Source organism: Diplotaxodon limnothrissa, linkage group LG20, assembly GCF_057381915.1.
Source record: "Diplotaxodon limnothrissa isolate DT_005_m linkage group LG20, D_limnothrissa_male_GT1.1, whole genome shotgun sequence".
Classification (NCBI taxonomy): Eukaryota; Metazoa; Chordata; class Actinopteri; order Cichliformes; family Cichlidae; genus Diplotaxodon; species Diplotaxodon limnothrissa.
In genome coordinates this window covers 24,214,076-24,232,074 of record NC_140615.1, presented here as the reverse complement: position 1 = coordinate 24,232,074, position 17,999 = coordinate 24,214,076, and the positions used below count along the sequence as shown (strand labels likewise).

Sequence of the window (17,999 nt, the reverse complement as noted above, 5' to 3'; positions counted from 1 at the left end):
CAAGAACTACTACTCTGTTTAATTTCTAAAAACAAGAAGAAATATGTTACAAGAACAAAATATTTTAACTAAGAGAGTTTTAAATATATATAGAAAAAATTGTAGTATTAGAAAAATGTTTGCGTGATCTTTTTTTTTTTTTTTTTTAAGAAAAAAAGGTCAATGCATCATACATACATGCATCATATATACCCAATTAGGGTAAATCAATATAATAAATATTAATTAGCACAACAAATGTAAGCAAGAGTAAATAATTCAGTATTAATCAAAATACACTAGCGAAATAAATGTTCAGTTTTAAAATAAGAATAAGTTATTCAAAAAAAGTTTAACTCCTTCGTCTTTGTTGTGGATTACAAAGACGAAGAAGAAAATATCTCTCCCTCACAATCTTTCAGATCTTTACATATCAAGCATAAATGAGGCTTGTGTGTAGTAATAATAAATTGAGCTTGCCATACAATTATAATGTGAATAGAGCTGCTACAGGTCTTATAGCTTAATTACATAAAGAAATATGCTATTTACCATGTGTAAAATCATGAAATAACATACTGTTAAGATTATTGTTTTTTGTTTTTTTTAATCATCTAAGAGTCTTTTTTTTTTTTTTTTTTTTTTTTGGGGGGGGTCCCCCATTCTGAAACCAAACCATTGGTTTTGAGTCATTACACAAAAAATCTGTGGATGTCTCTGACCTGACCCTCTCACATTTAGCTGTATTTGTTTGGTACTTTTAGAACTTTGCCATATTTAATGAAGCTATGCAAATCTGTAATGAGTCTTTTTTACTAGCTATACATATTTTCAGAGTAACAGGCCCTGGGGTACATGGAGCGTCTACATTTTGCTCTTTTTTAAACTTTAACATTTTTCCAGCATGTTTGAGCTCTTATAACTTTGTAACGCAGGTGATAGGCATGTTACATTTTTACAGCTGAAAAATACATTTAAGCTCTGTTAAAAGCTGGAACTAGTCCGACTTTTCAATGTAAAGCCATTGGTCTAACAAAGAGTAAAAGAAACAAGCATTGGCACCCAGGATGTTTGATCTGTTTTCTCATATTTCACTTGAAAAAAATACCTCAATAAATACATTTTGGGTAAACTTTAAAGGTTGTCATGTTGTGTAGGTCTTATAGCTTATGGCTCTGAAACAGAAGAACAATCACATTTTCTATATAAAAATTCAGACAGTTAAGTCCTGAAGAGATCTTTCGAAATCCTTGCAATGTGAGCACACAGAAGGGATTGCAGAGATCAAATTAACACAATACTGCTTTTCGCTGTATGTCTGTCTCCATAAATTAAAAGATAATAAATACAATTACTACACTGGTTAATTCTTTACTCTCTCACAGATCACAGCAGGTGTTTGACCTGCCCGGCTTGCTGCAGACTTCACCTCTAGAGGGCGTGCCGATTGAAAGCGGGAATGAGAGTGGTGTGAGCAGCAGCGGCGCGCCTCGGCGGAGCGGAGCTGCGCCAAGCAGCCAAAGTTAGACAGCATTACGCCGGAAATTAGAGGATTTTCATGTCAAAATAAAAGCCGAAAACGCCACAATTGGAACGTGCGAGGACCACAAGAAGTGAATAAGCTGATGCAATAGTTGAGATTTAATGGAATAAAACAAGATAGGCGTGAAGAACAAACCTTCATACTCATTTTAGTCAATTTTCTTTTAGCTGCTGTCAAGGTCTTTTTTTTTTCTTTTCTTTTTTTATTACTGGATCACTAGATTAAATGAACACCCAGATAAGAAGCTATGCATTAAATATTTATATAAATGAATGTAGTTCTTTTAGTTATTCATCAACTTAATCATTAGAAAACTGGGTGTTGCAAAAATATTGTTTAACTTGCTGCTAAAACTTGTTTTAGTTTGTAAAAGAAGGCCTGTTGTTCTCATCCACAGAAATCCTTACATGCGTACTATATGTAACACTGAGGTAAACTGTGCTTCAAAGCTATTGCTTATTTTTTTACAAACACAGACCTTCATGTTTGTCTAGAGCCCCTTATGTTTTTATTTGCAATATAGTTTTGATTAAAAAACCCATCATGGGTCTTTGAACTTTACTGCACAGAAGAAGTTTAATACTAAAAGAATGGATTCCGATTCTGCTTCTGAAACTGGGCTAAAACCTGCAAAGAATCACATTAGTCCTGTATTTTAATTAGGGGTCAAATTGTTTAACAGCTGGCTTGCATCAATGCGATAATATAACTCAAACAGAATTCATTATGAATGCTTTTTTCTAGTATGCAGGTGAAATCCTATTATATCCTGTGATCAGACTTTGTAAATTTAAGATATTTGGATGGTTTAACTATATTTTAAAAAAACGACACACCAATAATGTTAAAAGTTTTCTATCAGAATCAGAAAGCTTTAATAATCCCTAAGGAAATTATGTGGTTACAGTTGCTCCAAGACTGTAACAGTAACAGACTGAACAAAATGAAATAATGCTGTATATTACAAAGTTTACAAAGTATAAGGAATAGTTGTAATTATAATGATTTAACTTGGCAAGAGTCACATACATTATGTTCACCAAATATAACAGTGGTTCTAAAACATTTTCTATGATGTCACCCTATAGAAACCAAAAACATTCAGGGCCTCAGGGGTGCAAGTGAATTTACAGGTAAATAAAGCATCAGCAAAATGCTGCTTGTTTCTCACCCTTAAAGATAATTTTCAATCAGTTTGGTTTCACTTCGTACTTTTCCACTGATCATCTGAGCCTCTAACACTTCGATAACTACTGAATGTTTGTTTATCAGAAGCATGCACAGTGTGAGTATGAGTGACAGCACTGGCTGATTTCCAATCCTCTGCTGGGATTTCAACTTCATACTTTTACTTACATTCTAGCGGTTTTTTATATTAATGCTAAATACAAAATAAATCAGTCATTAAGAGTTTAAAAACAATTATAATCACAGAAAATATCCATGGGAAAATAAAACAACAATAATTTACATATATTTTATAACTATATTTTGCAAAAAAAAGAGCAAAGAAAATAATAAAGGTTCTAAACAGTCTTTCTCGTGCAGCCCCACAAGTTTGCGCCCTTTTTGACAGACGTAAACATTGGTCCTGACTGACCTCTGCCTCTTTAAACATCAGCCTAGGAACGCAGTTTGCCAGCAGATCGTTTTGTGCTTCGTACATAACCCGTGCTGTGTTAAGATCAACTAAATCTCTGAATTGTAAGATGTGTAGTTTTTATGTTCCTTCTGTCAAATACGTTTAGGATTCTTCTGCAGCGGCAGCAGCATTTGAGTTTGAAAACCGTATACGGAAGTGTGATGTTTGTACTCCCCCTGTCTTGACAGTGGTGCTGGGAGCCGAGAGGGTCAGGGGGAGGAGAGGCAAGGGAGTGGAGCGAGAAGACGACAGGAGGAGATCCACCACAGGGTGACCAATTTAACCGGACCATCCTTGGACCGCTAGGCTACAAATGGTCCTCCACCCTGGGCGCCACCACCGACAACCACCGCGCCGAATCGGATCGTGTGCTGCGCTCCTGTCGGCGGATAGAAAAAGATGATCTCGGTGAGTCCGTCCTTTTTTAAAAAAAAAAAACTGCTGCTGCTGCTGCTGCTGCACACCGCAGGCCGACATATATAAAATATGTTCTCCTGTCACACAAACGTCTCGGGCGCTGTTGCGCTGCGCCGCAGACGCCCGTGCCACCTCGCTGTCAGTACTCCATTTGTGCTGAAGTGAATGACATGGCTGGCGACAGTTGCTGCGAGGCCTCTGCTTCACATCGGCGGCGGTGTGGCGGCGGTGGTGGCAGAGGATACGCGGCCAGTACATGTTTTCCACTGGCGGCCAAAAACAACATATCTGTGTAGCAGTGGGGAAAGGATGAGCCGCATCACCGTGCGCCTGTGTTTCCGAGCACAGCTGACAGCGCTGACGGGCTGGCTTGCATCTCGCATGAGGCGCTCATAATGATTCGGATCTTTTTAATGACATAACTTTAAACTCAAACACCTCTCTTTATGCGCTAATTGCCTTTCGAATGCGGTGGATTTCTTTCTTTTCTTTTCTTTCTTTTGTAGGCGATCGCTCGCTTTCCTTGCACTGACTGATGCTGAGGAATGTGCAGCAGTAATAATATAAATATAATGCTAATCTGTTTATTTACCCAAGACTCGTGTTTGTCAGTGCACTAATCCTGTGAGCTATTGCTTTGCTGCAGACTGAAGGACAGAAGAGGAGAAGGAGGAGGGGGGACGACAAAAAGAGAATAAATCGCTGACAGAGGCGTGTTGTGTCCTAAGTTGAGATACGGGACGCGGCGGAATGGTTTTATGGTCCCCGCTATGGTTGTCACACAGGCCGTGGTGTTATGTAACAAGAAGCCTACGCTGTTTGAATGCGGGCCCTCACACACGGCCTGTCTGTGCATGGCATTTAGGCACAGGATCGCAGGCACATCATCCGCACATGAGCTAAACAGGGCCGCAGAATATGCGTAAATTGCCCTTTCAAAATCCACAGCGTACATTTGGTCCCCCCCACCCACTACCAACTGCTTGATCCTATTTTATTTCCTGCATTTTATCCTCTGGATGAGAAGTGCACCACAGGGAGAAAGAGACGCATGCATACGCGCCCTCGGACATGTCTACTGCCCCGTAATGAGTGACTTGAATGCTCGCTGTTTGTGGCCAGTTGTCCGGTTTAAAATGCCCCTTAGGAATCGGTCGGTCACCCCCCTTCTCACCCCCCTCCCCTCCCTGCCTGTCCTAGAGCCAGTGGGGAGGGATTGGGGGGCGGAGAGTGCAGCCAGGCACCATGCAAACACAAGCGGCTGGCAGCTCCGCGACGTTTGCAAATGGGCATGAGCTGGTCGACCTTGTGCAGGGGAGCGAGGGACGCAGCCGTGGAGGTGGGAGGAGAGGGTAGGGAAGTGTGTGTGTGTGTGTGTGTGTGTGTGTGTGTGTGTGTGTGTGTGTGTGTGTGTGTGTGTGTGTGTGAGAAAGAGAGAGAGAGAGAGAGAGAGAAGGGTGGTGAGGTGGTGTTGGTGGTTCTCCTTGAATGTTGTCGATACGCTGCCAGGGAGGAGGGATAGGCTACAGCTCGGACAGATACGTGCCAGCGAAGGCGCATGCAGGCAGCAGGATATAGCGAGGAAAATCTATTTTTGCTTCAACAACACATCGTGCCTCTCTCCGGTGAAAATACCGGCCGAGGAGGAGGAGGAGGCGGCGGCGGGTGCAGCAGCAGCAGAAGCGGCTGTGCGTTTCCTGCGTTATGCGTTCGACTCTGCACTACGGAGCTGAGGGTATCTGGCAGACAGACGTTTTATAACTCAATAAGGGACTGTAACAGTGCTTACAGTGAATGATTACAACGCCAAACTGTTATTGTGTGTATTTTCCATGACATGAGAGCTCTAATAGTGATATCACAACAGGTAGAAACACAATAAATTTGAACAGGTCAGCACAAATTCCCAATTTAATTCCACAGACATGCCCATTTTAACAGACACAGTACTGCACGTCCTAATCCATATTCTTATTCTTGGACTCAGCTAGAGTGGCTCTGGATTCAAAGTTATCCTTTATGTATCATTGCTGAAGTTCAACCACTGTCTGTAAAAACTGGCCACCCTCTGTTTAAACCAGCCATCCTATAATTAATTAAAGCCAGCATGAGTTATTAAACAAGACATTATCTTATACACAGTATAGCAAAATGCAGTAGTGAGTAGTGAAATTAATGATTTTGCTACTTTAGGCATTTGCGATCGAAACAAGAAAACAAAAATAGCAGACAAAAGTGAACTTTTATTAACAGTAATTTGAAAGGGAAGTTGCTGGGCCCATTTCAAGCTTCACAATATTAAACTTGAACTCTGCTAGAGTAGCTTTGCATAATTCAAAGCAGTTTGAAAATAATCCTTGTCTATCTCCTTGGCCTTTGTGCAGTCCCTCAGTTCATTCTCTGTCTGAGACAAGTTGTTATAGCTCATTTCTTCTGTTGGAACATCTGTGTGCCCGACATGACCACAATACAAATGTCTGCTTTTGTTGACATCATACAGAGCCAGAGTAGAAAAAAAAATGAAACATTATTCTGAAGTTCAAGCTTTTGCCTGTCAGGGGTTGGTTTATAGAATTGCTGACCTCATTATTTGAAACTTGCTTTGTCAGGTCATTGTTAGGCCATCTGGGGCTAAGGTTAGGGTTAAGTTTTGGTTAACGACCAGCCTTTTTTTTATGGATTATTTGATCACTTGAAACACCCAAAAGAAAAAGCTTTAAAATGTAAAATTTTCTAGTTTGTGAAAATGTAAGTATTTAGCAGGTGGTCACAACAAAACCCAATCCTAACAGGTTGCAGATTACCTGGTACATGTTAAGAGGTTATCATGTTATATTACAGTATACGTATATATAGTACCAATCAAAAGTTTGGTCATAGTCATAGTATTTCTTTATGATGGAAACAAAAAACATTTCAGCTGTCAGTCACCTACAGCAACTCGAGCTTTCTTCACCGAACTGAACCAGGAAATTGTGCCTTTAGCCAAATATGTGTACCTTGGTTCAAGCTTATTTTGCTGCCAAATTATTGTTCTGGATAAATCATTAACAGCCCAATGAGAGGAAAGCAAAACCCCAAATACACCTTAAACACTTTTACTGCCAGAGGATTGTTTTGAACTTACCAAAGACTCAGGAGAAAGTTCGATTTTTAATACCATCGCATGATGTAAGTCGCCGGCGCAGATAATGTGAAAGACAGCAAAAGAATCATCAATTTGAAGATTCCACTTCCAACCATCACTCGTGTTTTGTTATGACTTTTAATTGTTCAGAATTTTCCAAAACACTTAAAACACACAAATTTTCTTTTTGTGTGTGATGCATGGATACGATTTTCTTTCTTCTGTGGAGCTCACAGGGGTCATTCTCTTGTAAGGTAACATAAAGGCAGGCATTAGAGTGCCATATGCTATGTTTTCTTTTGGTTACCAAATATAACTGATAATAAAAATATGATTATGATTATCAAATTAAATTAGAAGACAAAAAAAAGTTTCTCCTAAACTTCATGGCATTAAGAGAGATGTAATATTCGAGATCATAAACCACATAAAGTAAACATACATAGAAGTCTTTAAAGGTTAATAAAACAGAGTGTGCTCTGAGTGTTGTCCTGTTAGACGGAGAGAAGCAATTTTCAGGAAAAGCACAACTCCAAAAGTTTAATTTCATTTATTCTGGAGTTCACAAAAAATCCCTACTTTTAAATTTTATCCAACCAGACGACAAATTACATGTAAGAAAATGTATGTATGAAATGCTGTGTGTGTTATGTACAACTAAAGGGAAAATATAGGTGAACAACTTGTGATTTAATCCTGCCGTGCCCCAGATCCTGTCATGTTGTATATGCTGCTCCTGTCTTGACAGTGTCCTGTTGTCCGGCTGCATTTATCTCCATTTTTCACTCGTCTGTTTATTGTTGATTGTGATTATCAGCAGAGCTTGAAGGAACCTTTCTGCATCTTCAAGCCCACCTGCCTTCAAATTTCTGTGTTTATACCAGAGGGTGTTTTGTTTTTTGTTTTTTTTGGTCTTTTTGTGTGTGTGTGTGTGTGTGTGTGTGTGTGTGGGGGGGGGGGTCAAACGGAGCAGGTTCTGGTTCACCTTAAAAAACCCACACCTACATGCTATTTTGGGCCCCCTCCCCCAGCTCTGAATCCATTTTCAGACTATATCAAGTGTGTCTGGTTTTCCAGGAAATTAGATTTATGTGCATTTTGCTCTCAGTATGATGCATTTTATTTCCTGTCAATTTGCGCATGGAGAAGCTTTCCCCCCCCCCTCTAACGAGCTATTAAAAGAGCTAAACGTGTGTCAGAAGAGTTTATTAGTATGACTACTAGCATCAGTGACAGGCTGCTTGTGTGTTTCACCTGATTACTTAAAAATGTTTTTTTGCTTCACCTTTTTCTGTTTGTCACTGTACAATCTTCTGTGTGTGTGGTTTTTTTTTTTTTTCCCTTTAGACCCAGCAGGAGCTGTGGAGATAGGCCTGGCAGCAGAGACTGGTCATCTTATTAATCTTGGTCTCTGATCACTGGCTCTGGCACAAACATCTGGAGCTTTGTGCGCCATTTAACCCCCATCCAGTCACTCCCACCCTGCGGCCCTGCAGCGTGGCTCCTAAAAACACCTCCTTGCGTCTTCAGAATTTTGTCCACGGGGATAAATGAGTGAACCGGCTGCAGGGGAAAGGGCTGGGACATGTACCAGAACCCCAACAGGTAAACGAACAACTCCTCTACTCCAGGCGAGGCGAGGAGTAAAACGGTGTTTTGGTCCTCCACTGTGGTATCAGTGCTGTGGCTGTTATGTGAACTGTTCTTTTACTGAATGTTTTTCCTCTCTGCTCACACAGAATGTCCTGGTTCAGTGGTTTCCTAGTTGCCAGAGTGGACGACCGCAAGACTGCGTGGGGGGAGCGCAATGGCAAGAAGTCCAAACGGAAGGGAGGCTCATCTCTCTGCAACCCGCGTTACATGAGCTGTCTGCGGGACCCCGATGCTATGGAGCCCCCTTCCGGAGCCCCCCTCCATCAGCACCACCGCGGAGGGGGGGCAGGGGCCATGGGAGGTGGGGGAAACTTCGGCGTCCGTTGCGGATGGCAGGAGGACCACTATGGCAAAAGGGGAGGGGCTCCGAGCGAAGGTGTGGGGCTGAAATCAGTTGACCTGGGCTTTGAGGACGGGGAGTTAAAAGGGAGGAAAGGGGGATGTAATGGAGGAAGCAGCGACATGGGCGACGAAGGTCCCAACGGCGCAGCGGGGGTAGTGACGGCTGCGGACTGCTGGCTCAGGGTGGTACGAGTATTCCAGTCGAAAAAATTCCAGTCCCGCAAACTGGAGCGTCTATACCAGCGTTACTTCTTTAGGCTGAACCAGAGCTCCTTGACCATGCTCATGGGGGTACTTGTGATCGTGTGCGGCATCATGCTGACCTTCCACTGTGTCCACGCCGCCCCTCACGTGGCCTATTCGTCAGCCCTTTCAGTGGCGATGGCACTCTTTATGGCTCTAATGGTAGTGTGCAACCGCAATGGCTTCCACCAGGACTACATGTGGATGGTCAGTTACCTGGTGATCGGGGTCTTAGTGTCCGTCCAGGTTTTTGGGGTGCTCATGGTGGCACCCAGGAGTGCTTCGGAAGGCATTTGGTGGTCCGTGTTCTTCATCTACATCATCTACACTCTGCTGCCTGTGAGGATGAGGGCGGCGGTACTAAGTGGAGCAGTGCTGTCCATCATACACGTGGTCACCACCTGGCAGGTCAACCAGGAAGACAAGTTCCTTTGGAAACAGGTAAAAAGCCTGATGTCTGAATGTTCTGTGGTGTCTTTGCTTTTCATGTGAAGCGACACAGATGGCCAACAGTAGTTGCTTTTTTGTCTCCATACATATTTGCTTGGCAAGTGAAAGATCGCTGGTTCATTTCCAGCCCACAGATACAGATCTCCTTTGGGGTTGTGGCGGGAAGGGAATCCGGTATAAAACTGCCAAATGAAACATGCAGAGCTAACTGCTGTGGTGACCCCTGTGACAAGGGAACAGCTCCTTCTTTTCTTCCCATTCTGTGGTTATTGATTTGTTGTCCTGCTGTTTTTTAGAAGTTCATGATCAAGTTCATACTCTCATATCCTCTTAAAACACACAGGCTCTTGGGTGAGTCACTCATTATAAATGGCATAGAGTGTAGCTAAGCATTGGTTGAATCAATATGCTGAGGTCTCCAGCAAAGTTTTTAACCCCCAACCTGAATAATAAAAAAAGAATGCCATTTTCCCACATTTAAAAAGTATTCGAATGACCAGATCCGTTTGAAGCAGAGGGCCACCACAAACAGGAACCCAAATGGTTTCCCCCCTGTTAATGGCCAGTATTGGCCTCTTACAGATGTATTGGTAGTCGTGAGATTAAAGCTGTTTTACAGAAAAAAAGGCGCTTGGATTCATTTAGTAATGATAACGAAGCAGCTGCGGCTCAGCAGATGGTGGTGCAAAAACAGGCGGCCTTTTCACATTTAGGTTTTACACATACTGCTGTTAAGGTAGCTAACAATAACATAATAATTCCGTTTAATGCTCCTAAAACCATGGTTGAGAGGTCCAACTGAAGTCTGTGACTTGCTGGCAATAGCAGCCTATTTTACCACATCTGCCAGTCAAAGTGGCCACACCCCTAACTCCATGAGGAGGAAACAAACTATAGAGGCTAAAGGGCCTTGTAGTTTTGATGCTTTTAAGCGGAGCATTTAACAAGGGAGTGTGAGGGTTTACTCAGCTTTGGAGCCAGAGCCTCAAGTGACACAAAGAGGAACTGCAGTTTTTGGGACTTAATTGTTGGCTTTATTTCTACAACCCTGAAAGTTGCTGCTTTATGTAGCCAAACCATATTGACTGATATATTATCATTTTTTTACTCTCTAAAAAAACCCTCAGGTTTTAAGATACCATAGCAATAACAGCAGGAATGGTGGTTAGTACCTTACTTTGTAATAAAACTGCATAACAGCAGAATAGTACCTTCTTACTTTTGTTCTTTTGACAAGTCAGAGAAACACAGTTTTAAGCCAAGCTTTTATCCCCATGTTTATTCTTCTTGGGCGTTATGCAAGAGAAGCATAAGAGCACTCAGATTGATTTAGGAGGTATCTAAATTAAAACTGCATTCTGGTAGAACATCTGTAAATGCTTTGAAGGCTGTAACATCCTAATAGTGATCTCTCAAATGTCACCTTTGCAAAACAATCTGTATTTACACGTCCAGGAGACAACAAGCTAAGTTAGATTCATTGGGAGTGGCCTTCCTGATGATTTGATGATCCAGTTTTTGTTCAAATATACTTGGTGCCTTTCTGTGTAGCGTTTGCATGTTCACCCCGGGCCTCTGGGTATTTCTGCTGGGTATTTCCAAAGACATGCATGTTTGGTTCATTGGTGGTAAACTGAACTGGCTATAGGTGTGAACGTGAGTATGAATGGTAATCTGTATTTCTGTGTTCTGTGTTAGAGTTTACGGTGTACTTTGGGTTTCTCATAGCATTTTTTTTATGGAATAAGCTGGCTGTAAGGGCTGAAAACAGAGTATATAAGAGCCAGGAAACAGAACAGAAACAGTTTCTTGTTGCAAAACCAAAATATGGAGCTGAAAGTTGTTAAGTTAGGTGATGGTGCACTGATATGAGTAAGGTTTCTTTTCTGGACTTAATTAAAATCAGTAAAATAAAACACACTCAAATTTCTGACAAGCACAACCAAACCAAACCAATGAGAAAATCAATTAACAGAAAATATGAACACAAATGGCATCCTTGGTGTAAATATTCTACATGATCCATCCAGTTTCCTCCGCTTATTCAATTCAGGGTCACTGGGGGGCTGGAGCCTTTCCCAGCTGTTGTTGGGAGAGAGGCAAAGTACACCCTGGACAGGTTTCCAGTCTCTCTCAGGCTAACACATAGAGGCAGACAACCACTAATGCACACGTTCACATCTACATCCAATTAACCCAACCCCATGTTAGGTTGTTTTTGGCCTCTGGGAAGAAGCCAGAATACTCAGAGAGGCCCCAGTGGCCCTAGACTGGATTCAAACCGAGGACGTTTTTGCTATGATGTGACAATGCAGATTTGTAATGAATTTCTGTTGCAGTGTGATTTTAAAAAAGCAGAAATAATTAGTCATTTTCAAAAACTTCTATTGAAAATCAGCTAATTTCAATAAAACACATTGCCGAAACTGGTCAGTTTAGTTATGAGTTTGTTGCTTTGTTAGGCAAAAGTAAAACTGAGCCTTACTACAGTGTGATAGGAATTTTATGTACCTACCCGACACTCTATAGATAAAATATTTATTCACAACAACAGCAATTACGTTCAGGTTCCAACTGTTTTGGGTTAATTAAAAAAGGGGAAACAATGAGGTTTTGAATATGCAAGCAAAACGAAACGTTGGATGTATAGTGATAAACTTCTCTGTAGATTGACTGAACTTGACTCTCAGTCATATCCCTGACTGCATTTAAAACACTGACATCATGCTGTTGATGGGGCGGCTAGCATGTGAACTGTAAACGGCTCTGCTGGGTTTTGTCACCACGTTGTATGTGCGTATTTACATGGACTTTGGGGCTTATGGGTCTCGCTGTACAGTGTGTTGTTTGTGCGTCATGCCAAGGACCTAGGGGCTCACTGAAGGTCAGTGGGCTGAATGAACCGCCCCAGCTGGACGGCTGTAAGTGTGTGCGCGTATGTGTGCTGTTGTGTGACAGTGGGAGAATACCATGATATAAAGCAGTATCACTCAGGTCTCTGTGCTCTCACACAAGGGACACTTTGTACTTTTCTCTCAGGGTGGGGGTGACGGGGGTGAGGCCGAAAGAGAGGGGGGGCAATATGGTGGATGTTTGGCCTCTGTAGTGCCTTAGCTGTTTTACAGCTGTCTTCTCCTCTGGGAAAAGTTATGCAAAACAAAATAGGAAGGCCATTACTAAGAAACAATAAGGGGGATATTAGGCTTAATCTTAACTAATTGTCATTGTAATGCATTTATCGACTCCTGTGTTATAATATTGTGATTGTTTATTATAAATTAATTACTGTAGCACAGGAGTAGATTAGGGATTCGTGGGAACTCAGTAATTACAGCGTGCTCTGTCACATCAGGCACGATATATCATAGTGTAATCCATCACATGTTCTTACATTGTTTGCCATCGTTACGTGAATGAAAGTCATGAGATCGCTGCAGCCCAGCTATGCTGTTAATTCCTAAGGTCGCTTGTGTACTGTGTGACCAGCTAATTCAGTGTCATCAATCACTGCTTCACGCTTGCCTGCAGCTATTTCCTCTTTCTCCCATAACTCATTAACCGGCTTTCTCTTTGGATGGATGAGTACAGGTGATTGGTGCAGGCGATTCGAAAACTGGGCATGACGAATGATGTAAATGCAGATAGTGTTTTTGTTTTTTGTTTTTTTTTAGGGTGGAGAGTTTGTTAGACTCTAGATGTCTTATTTCACTTCCCTTATTTTCTGTCAGAGTGAAGCTGATTAATCTGCATCACATAAATTGGGTTGGTTAGCATAGTTGATATGCTAAGCTAAAAAATGAAGAAAATTCTGTTTGTAATTCAGTGGATTTCTTTGAACTTTACCTGAAAACCTACAGAAATAAATCACTGGCTGAGGTTATCGTAGCTCAGTCTTATAGCTAAATTTGGACATGTATGAAGAGGCAAAAATAAAGGAAAATGGTTTGATTAAAGGCAGAATTAAAGAAATATTAACAACTAAAGCAGTGCAGTACTCAATCTTTCTCACTTGCCATGCTTTAAATATCAATGGATGCCAAAATTATCATTGAAATTGAAACAATTAGATAAATTGAGCAGCTCCGCATCAAACCCTAGTTTCATTTGCTTCTTGCAGAAATCATTTAAAGCCATAATCAAGTCAAAGAGAAACGATGAACTGAAACCACAGAGAACGTTGTTAATGAATAAAAAGTAATAAAGTTTGGGGAAATTGTTGCTGTTATTATTCCTGCATAGATTAGTATTTATAGAAAGCAGATATTATACTGCATACTCAGGTAGAATTAAATCTTGGGGAGAGATGGGATACACCCTGGAAAGTTGAGACTGCTGGAACCACTGATGACCCTGTTGTATGCCTGATTTAGACTAGATTTAGAAATCTACATCATAACTTACGACATAACCAGAAACCTCTTTTAAACCTGCAATGTAACCTTCCTGCGACTACCTGCAACTCGGAAGGTTACAGCAAAGAGTTAAAAAGGGTTTCTGGTTACGTTGTAATTTACGACTTAGATTACCCGCAGAAGTCTAAATCAGGCATAAGTCAGAAAAACTGTGTTTTAGTCTGGACGGGTTAAAACTGAGACTCTTAGTAAAAGATGGTGTTTGGTTCCTGGTTAGGTCTTACATTTTCAAATCGGCAGTGAATGGCTTATTTTTATTGCCCTGCTTTCCTTGAGTGAAAGTAAAATTGGCTGCTCGCTTATTTTGCAAGGGGTCACAATGGCACATCCATCTCAGATGGCCTTTCTGACCCTACCCAGGGTTGGAACCAATGTTCCCTCTAAGCTGCGCACAAGCGCAATTGCGCACTGCTGGCACGGTCTCTGCGCACAGAAAATCTGTGTTGCGCACAAAAAAATCTAACCTGAATTGAAATTAAAATTTAGTATTTAGTATTTAGTATTTATTTATTTATTGTCATTGTCAAGAACAATGAAATTGCGTTTGGGGCTTCCATACAACCCCAAAAAAAGAAGAAAATAATAAATACCCCTTAAAACCCAAGTGTACATATTTAACCCAGTGTGACTCCAATGCAATAAGACAATCCTTAGCAATAATGTTCGTAGAAATTCAGACAAAGACCTGAGAAACATGACAAAATACAACAATGCACCCATTCAATATTATTGTACTGTGAGATATGATATCAGATATGATAGTTATCTATTTAAGAAAGGGGGGGGGGGGGGGCAGGAGGGGGAAGAGAATAAAGATATGATGCACCAATGCAGACCAGTTCATTGCTATTAAGAAGTTGGATATGGTTATTGTCCGTGAGAGGGGGGCAGAGAGTTCAGGAGCCTCACAGCCTGTGGATACAGGCTGTTGGCCAGTCTGGATGTTCTGGCCTGTATAGACCTGTACCTTCTCCCTGAGGGCAGCAGATGGAAAAGGTGGCGCGCAGGGTGATGTTGGTCCCGCAGGATACTGTGCACCCTCCTCAGACAGCGAGTGGGGAAGATATTACTGATCTCTGGCAGACTTGTTCCAATAATTCTGCCAGCTTCTTTCACCACCCGCTGGAGTGCTTGCTGATCGGCCTTGGTGCAGCTGGGGAACCACACTAGAAATCCATACGTCAGAACGCTGCTGATGGCACAGTTGTAGAAGTTCAACATCAGAGATCTGGGAATGTGTGCGCTCCGCAGTCTCCTCAGGTAGTAGAGGCGCTGTTGGGCCTTCCGTACAACTGAGGTGATATGGTTGCCCCAGGACAGGTCCTCGGTCACAGTTACCCCCAAGAATTTAAAACTGCTCACCCTCTCCACCGCCTCACTGCCAATGAAGAGAGGCAGATGGTTGTTATGACCCCTCTTCCGGAAATCTACAATGATCTCCTTGGTCTTTTTGGTGTTTAAGACCAAGTTATTGTCGTGGCACCATGACTCTAGTTGTTGCACCTCTGTCCTATAGTTTGTCTCATCATTGTTGGATATAAGTCCGAGCACTGTAGTGTCATCTGCAAACTTAACAATGAGATTGGACGCGCAAAATAAATACGTTAACAGTTCTGTTTTGCAGTGTTAGTCAGTAAGTGACTGACTGCTCCAGTTTGGGATTAGAACGATGCCACCTTATACCATAGTGCAGCTAATGATGTGATTCACATTCGTATATACGCAGCTAATCAACGTTGTTGACAGGCTATGACAGCGTCCTTAGCTAGCAAAGCAGCGTGGCTGATGTGGAGTGAAGCCACGTTAATGACAACGTGTACAACCGTTGGAGATGTTAGCAGGACAGACGGAACAATTGACGGAAAAAGTGTGGACTTTATACCAGTTTTTAAATTGTGACGATAGGCCACGTAAAACCAGAGTTATGATAAAAATATATACAATGTTTGTCTTTTTTTTTTCCCTGGATACTAACGTTGTTTTTAATTACTGTGGGAAGAAACGGTAAAAACGGCATTTTATAAGGAAAATGCTCGAAAGCACTCTTCACCTGTGAGCAAAAACAAAACCAAAAAACCCCACCCTTTCCTATTGTTGGAAATTTTACCATGTGGACCAATCAAAAAAATTATATGGCAACATGGCATTTAGTTGTTTAGGAAGGGAGGAAGTTTTAGGAGTGACAGCGGTGTTTGAGATGTGAGAGATTTGAACAATGAGGCGACTGCTGAATGTTACAGGTGTTACAGGAGTTCAAGGTTCAAGGTTCAAGGTTCTTTATTTGTCACATGCATAGTTATACAAGTATAACACACAGTGAAATGTAGCCTGACACGCTCCATTTCACTGTGTGTTATACTTGTGATACAGGAGTGATACATCTCCTGTTGTCAGGCCTGCAGGTATCAGGCTGTTGTTCTCCTTTATCTCATAGTGGACAGAAATTATTTTTTGGAGTGGCACAAATAATTTGTGTGGCATCAGATTTGATGCAGAACACCTGATTGTTCTGTAAATAGTTTGAAATGTTTATTTAAAAAAACGCCTTGGCTGCATTTTTAGGTAAACAGCTGCAAGAAACTTTAATGTTTGCAAAACTCAGTTACTTTTTTGAAGAAGTAACTATATAATTAATTGCCCAACATTGGTCATTATTTACAGTATTTTGCAGACCGAGAGTTACAGGACTCGCTCCCAGACCACAGACTCATACTCATAATACAAATCAGAGCTTTATTAAAAAAAAGAAAGTTGTGTTTTCAAAATTGGAGTTCAAGTTATTTTTACTTCCAATAGTGTTAACATGCTACACAGGTCATGAACAACATTTTTTACATTTTCATTGTATGTGGGCTAAAGCAGTTAATTAAAAGTAGTCTAACATAAATGTAAATGCTGTAATTTGATTATTTTAATAAACCATGTGACTTGGATGGATTCGATGCTGGCGTGACCACAGTGCACACGTCTGCTGTTGCTCACAGTGGTCGCTCAGGGAGTTTGTGTGTTCGCTCAGACACATGAAAAATTAGAGGGAACATTGGTTGGAACCAACACTGAGAGTACACTAGCTTGTGATCCACTGAGGCTGGGTTTGTGTCATGAATGGTCAGTGTGTTAACCACGGAAGTAAATGGGCTTTTTCCACAGTCTACTCATCTTGGAAGATTTGTTCTGTGGGAAATAAGAGTTTATGACACCTTTTGTTCAGCAGGATAATCTTTAAAAATTAACAATACCTTTGAAGTATAAATGCAATAAATGGACTTTAGTGTCACTACGAGTCTCATAGTCACCAAATCCCGTGTGGGATGTGATGAACGTCTCCAACGTCATCTTCAAACTCTTTTAGCTGCTCGTTGGCTTTGAAATTCACAAGTGGCATATTTAGTACAGATTCTGTGCTGTAAAACAAAATGAAAGCGTTTCAAGCTTTTGTGAAGTCTTATTGTCCATATTGGATGTGATATAACCACCGGACGCTCAGGAAAAATGTGTACTTCCCAGCTGGTTGTTTCCTGGAGGTTGCTGGATTTTGCTGCATGAAATCAGATGCAAAGAAAGTGCTGCACATGAAACCTAATGATTGGTGTGGTTAACAACAGATTGCCTGTAGTTTTTCAAGGGTTGCTAAGGATTGGACATGGAGAAGGTCACCTTTTACTTTTCCCTCATGACTGGTGGTTGTCAGATGATCATGGACCAGTCTCCTGGCCTGGGGGCGTTGTTCACTTGAACCACGATTGTCCAAAATTATGGACAAGCCACTGAAAAAAACCTTCATGAGGATTCAACAGGAAGTGCAAAAATATAAAATAATTTGTGGGTTTGAAGACAAATTTCTGCAACACTCTACTCAAAGACTGAGTTCTATTGCATGAAAAACAAAGGCACAAAAAGATTCATGGTTTTGCTGTGGTTATTTTTATAAACTGACATTTTGACTGGCAAACTGAACAGTTTAAGGTGAAAAGCTAAATTAGCTTGTCTGTCTCTATAGCATATATGCATATGATTAAAAAAGACAGACCTTTACTGCTTTAAACATTGTATTACTGTGACTTGTTAAGTAGGATATATCACCACCAGAAGAAGAAGAAGAAGCTGCTTTTGGCTCATAAGGGGTCGCCATAGCGGGTAGCTCCACCCTGGACGCCCTTGATCTGTGTCTCCTCTCCGAAGCAAACTGTA

The 17,999-nt window shown here is 41.3% G+C and overlaps 1 protein-coding gene across 3 annotated transcripts in view; it reads left to right on the top strand.

Moving 5' to 3' along the window:
* Positions 1–3,382: 3,382 nt before the first annotated feature.
* adcy6a (adenylate cyclase 6a) overlaps positions 3,383–17,999 on the top strand; it is a 56,377-nt gene continuing 41,760 nt past the window's right edge. Inside the window, exons 1-3 of one of the 3 annotated variants that reach the window (XM_085344283.1) lie at positions 3,383–3,572; positions 8,056–8,313; positions 8,448–9,387. In XM_085344283.1, coding sequence (XP_085200409.1) covers positions 8,294–8,313; positions 8,448–9,387 — 960 coding nt within the window. In that variant the 5' untranslated portion in view covers positions 3,383–3,572; positions 8,056–8,293. Of the gene's footprint in view, positions 4,934–5,037; positions 5,317–8,055; positions 8,314–8,447; positions 9,388–17,999 lie in introns of those variants that run through there. The other 2 variants (XM_085344284.1, XM_085344285.1) reach the window with 2 other exon arrangements.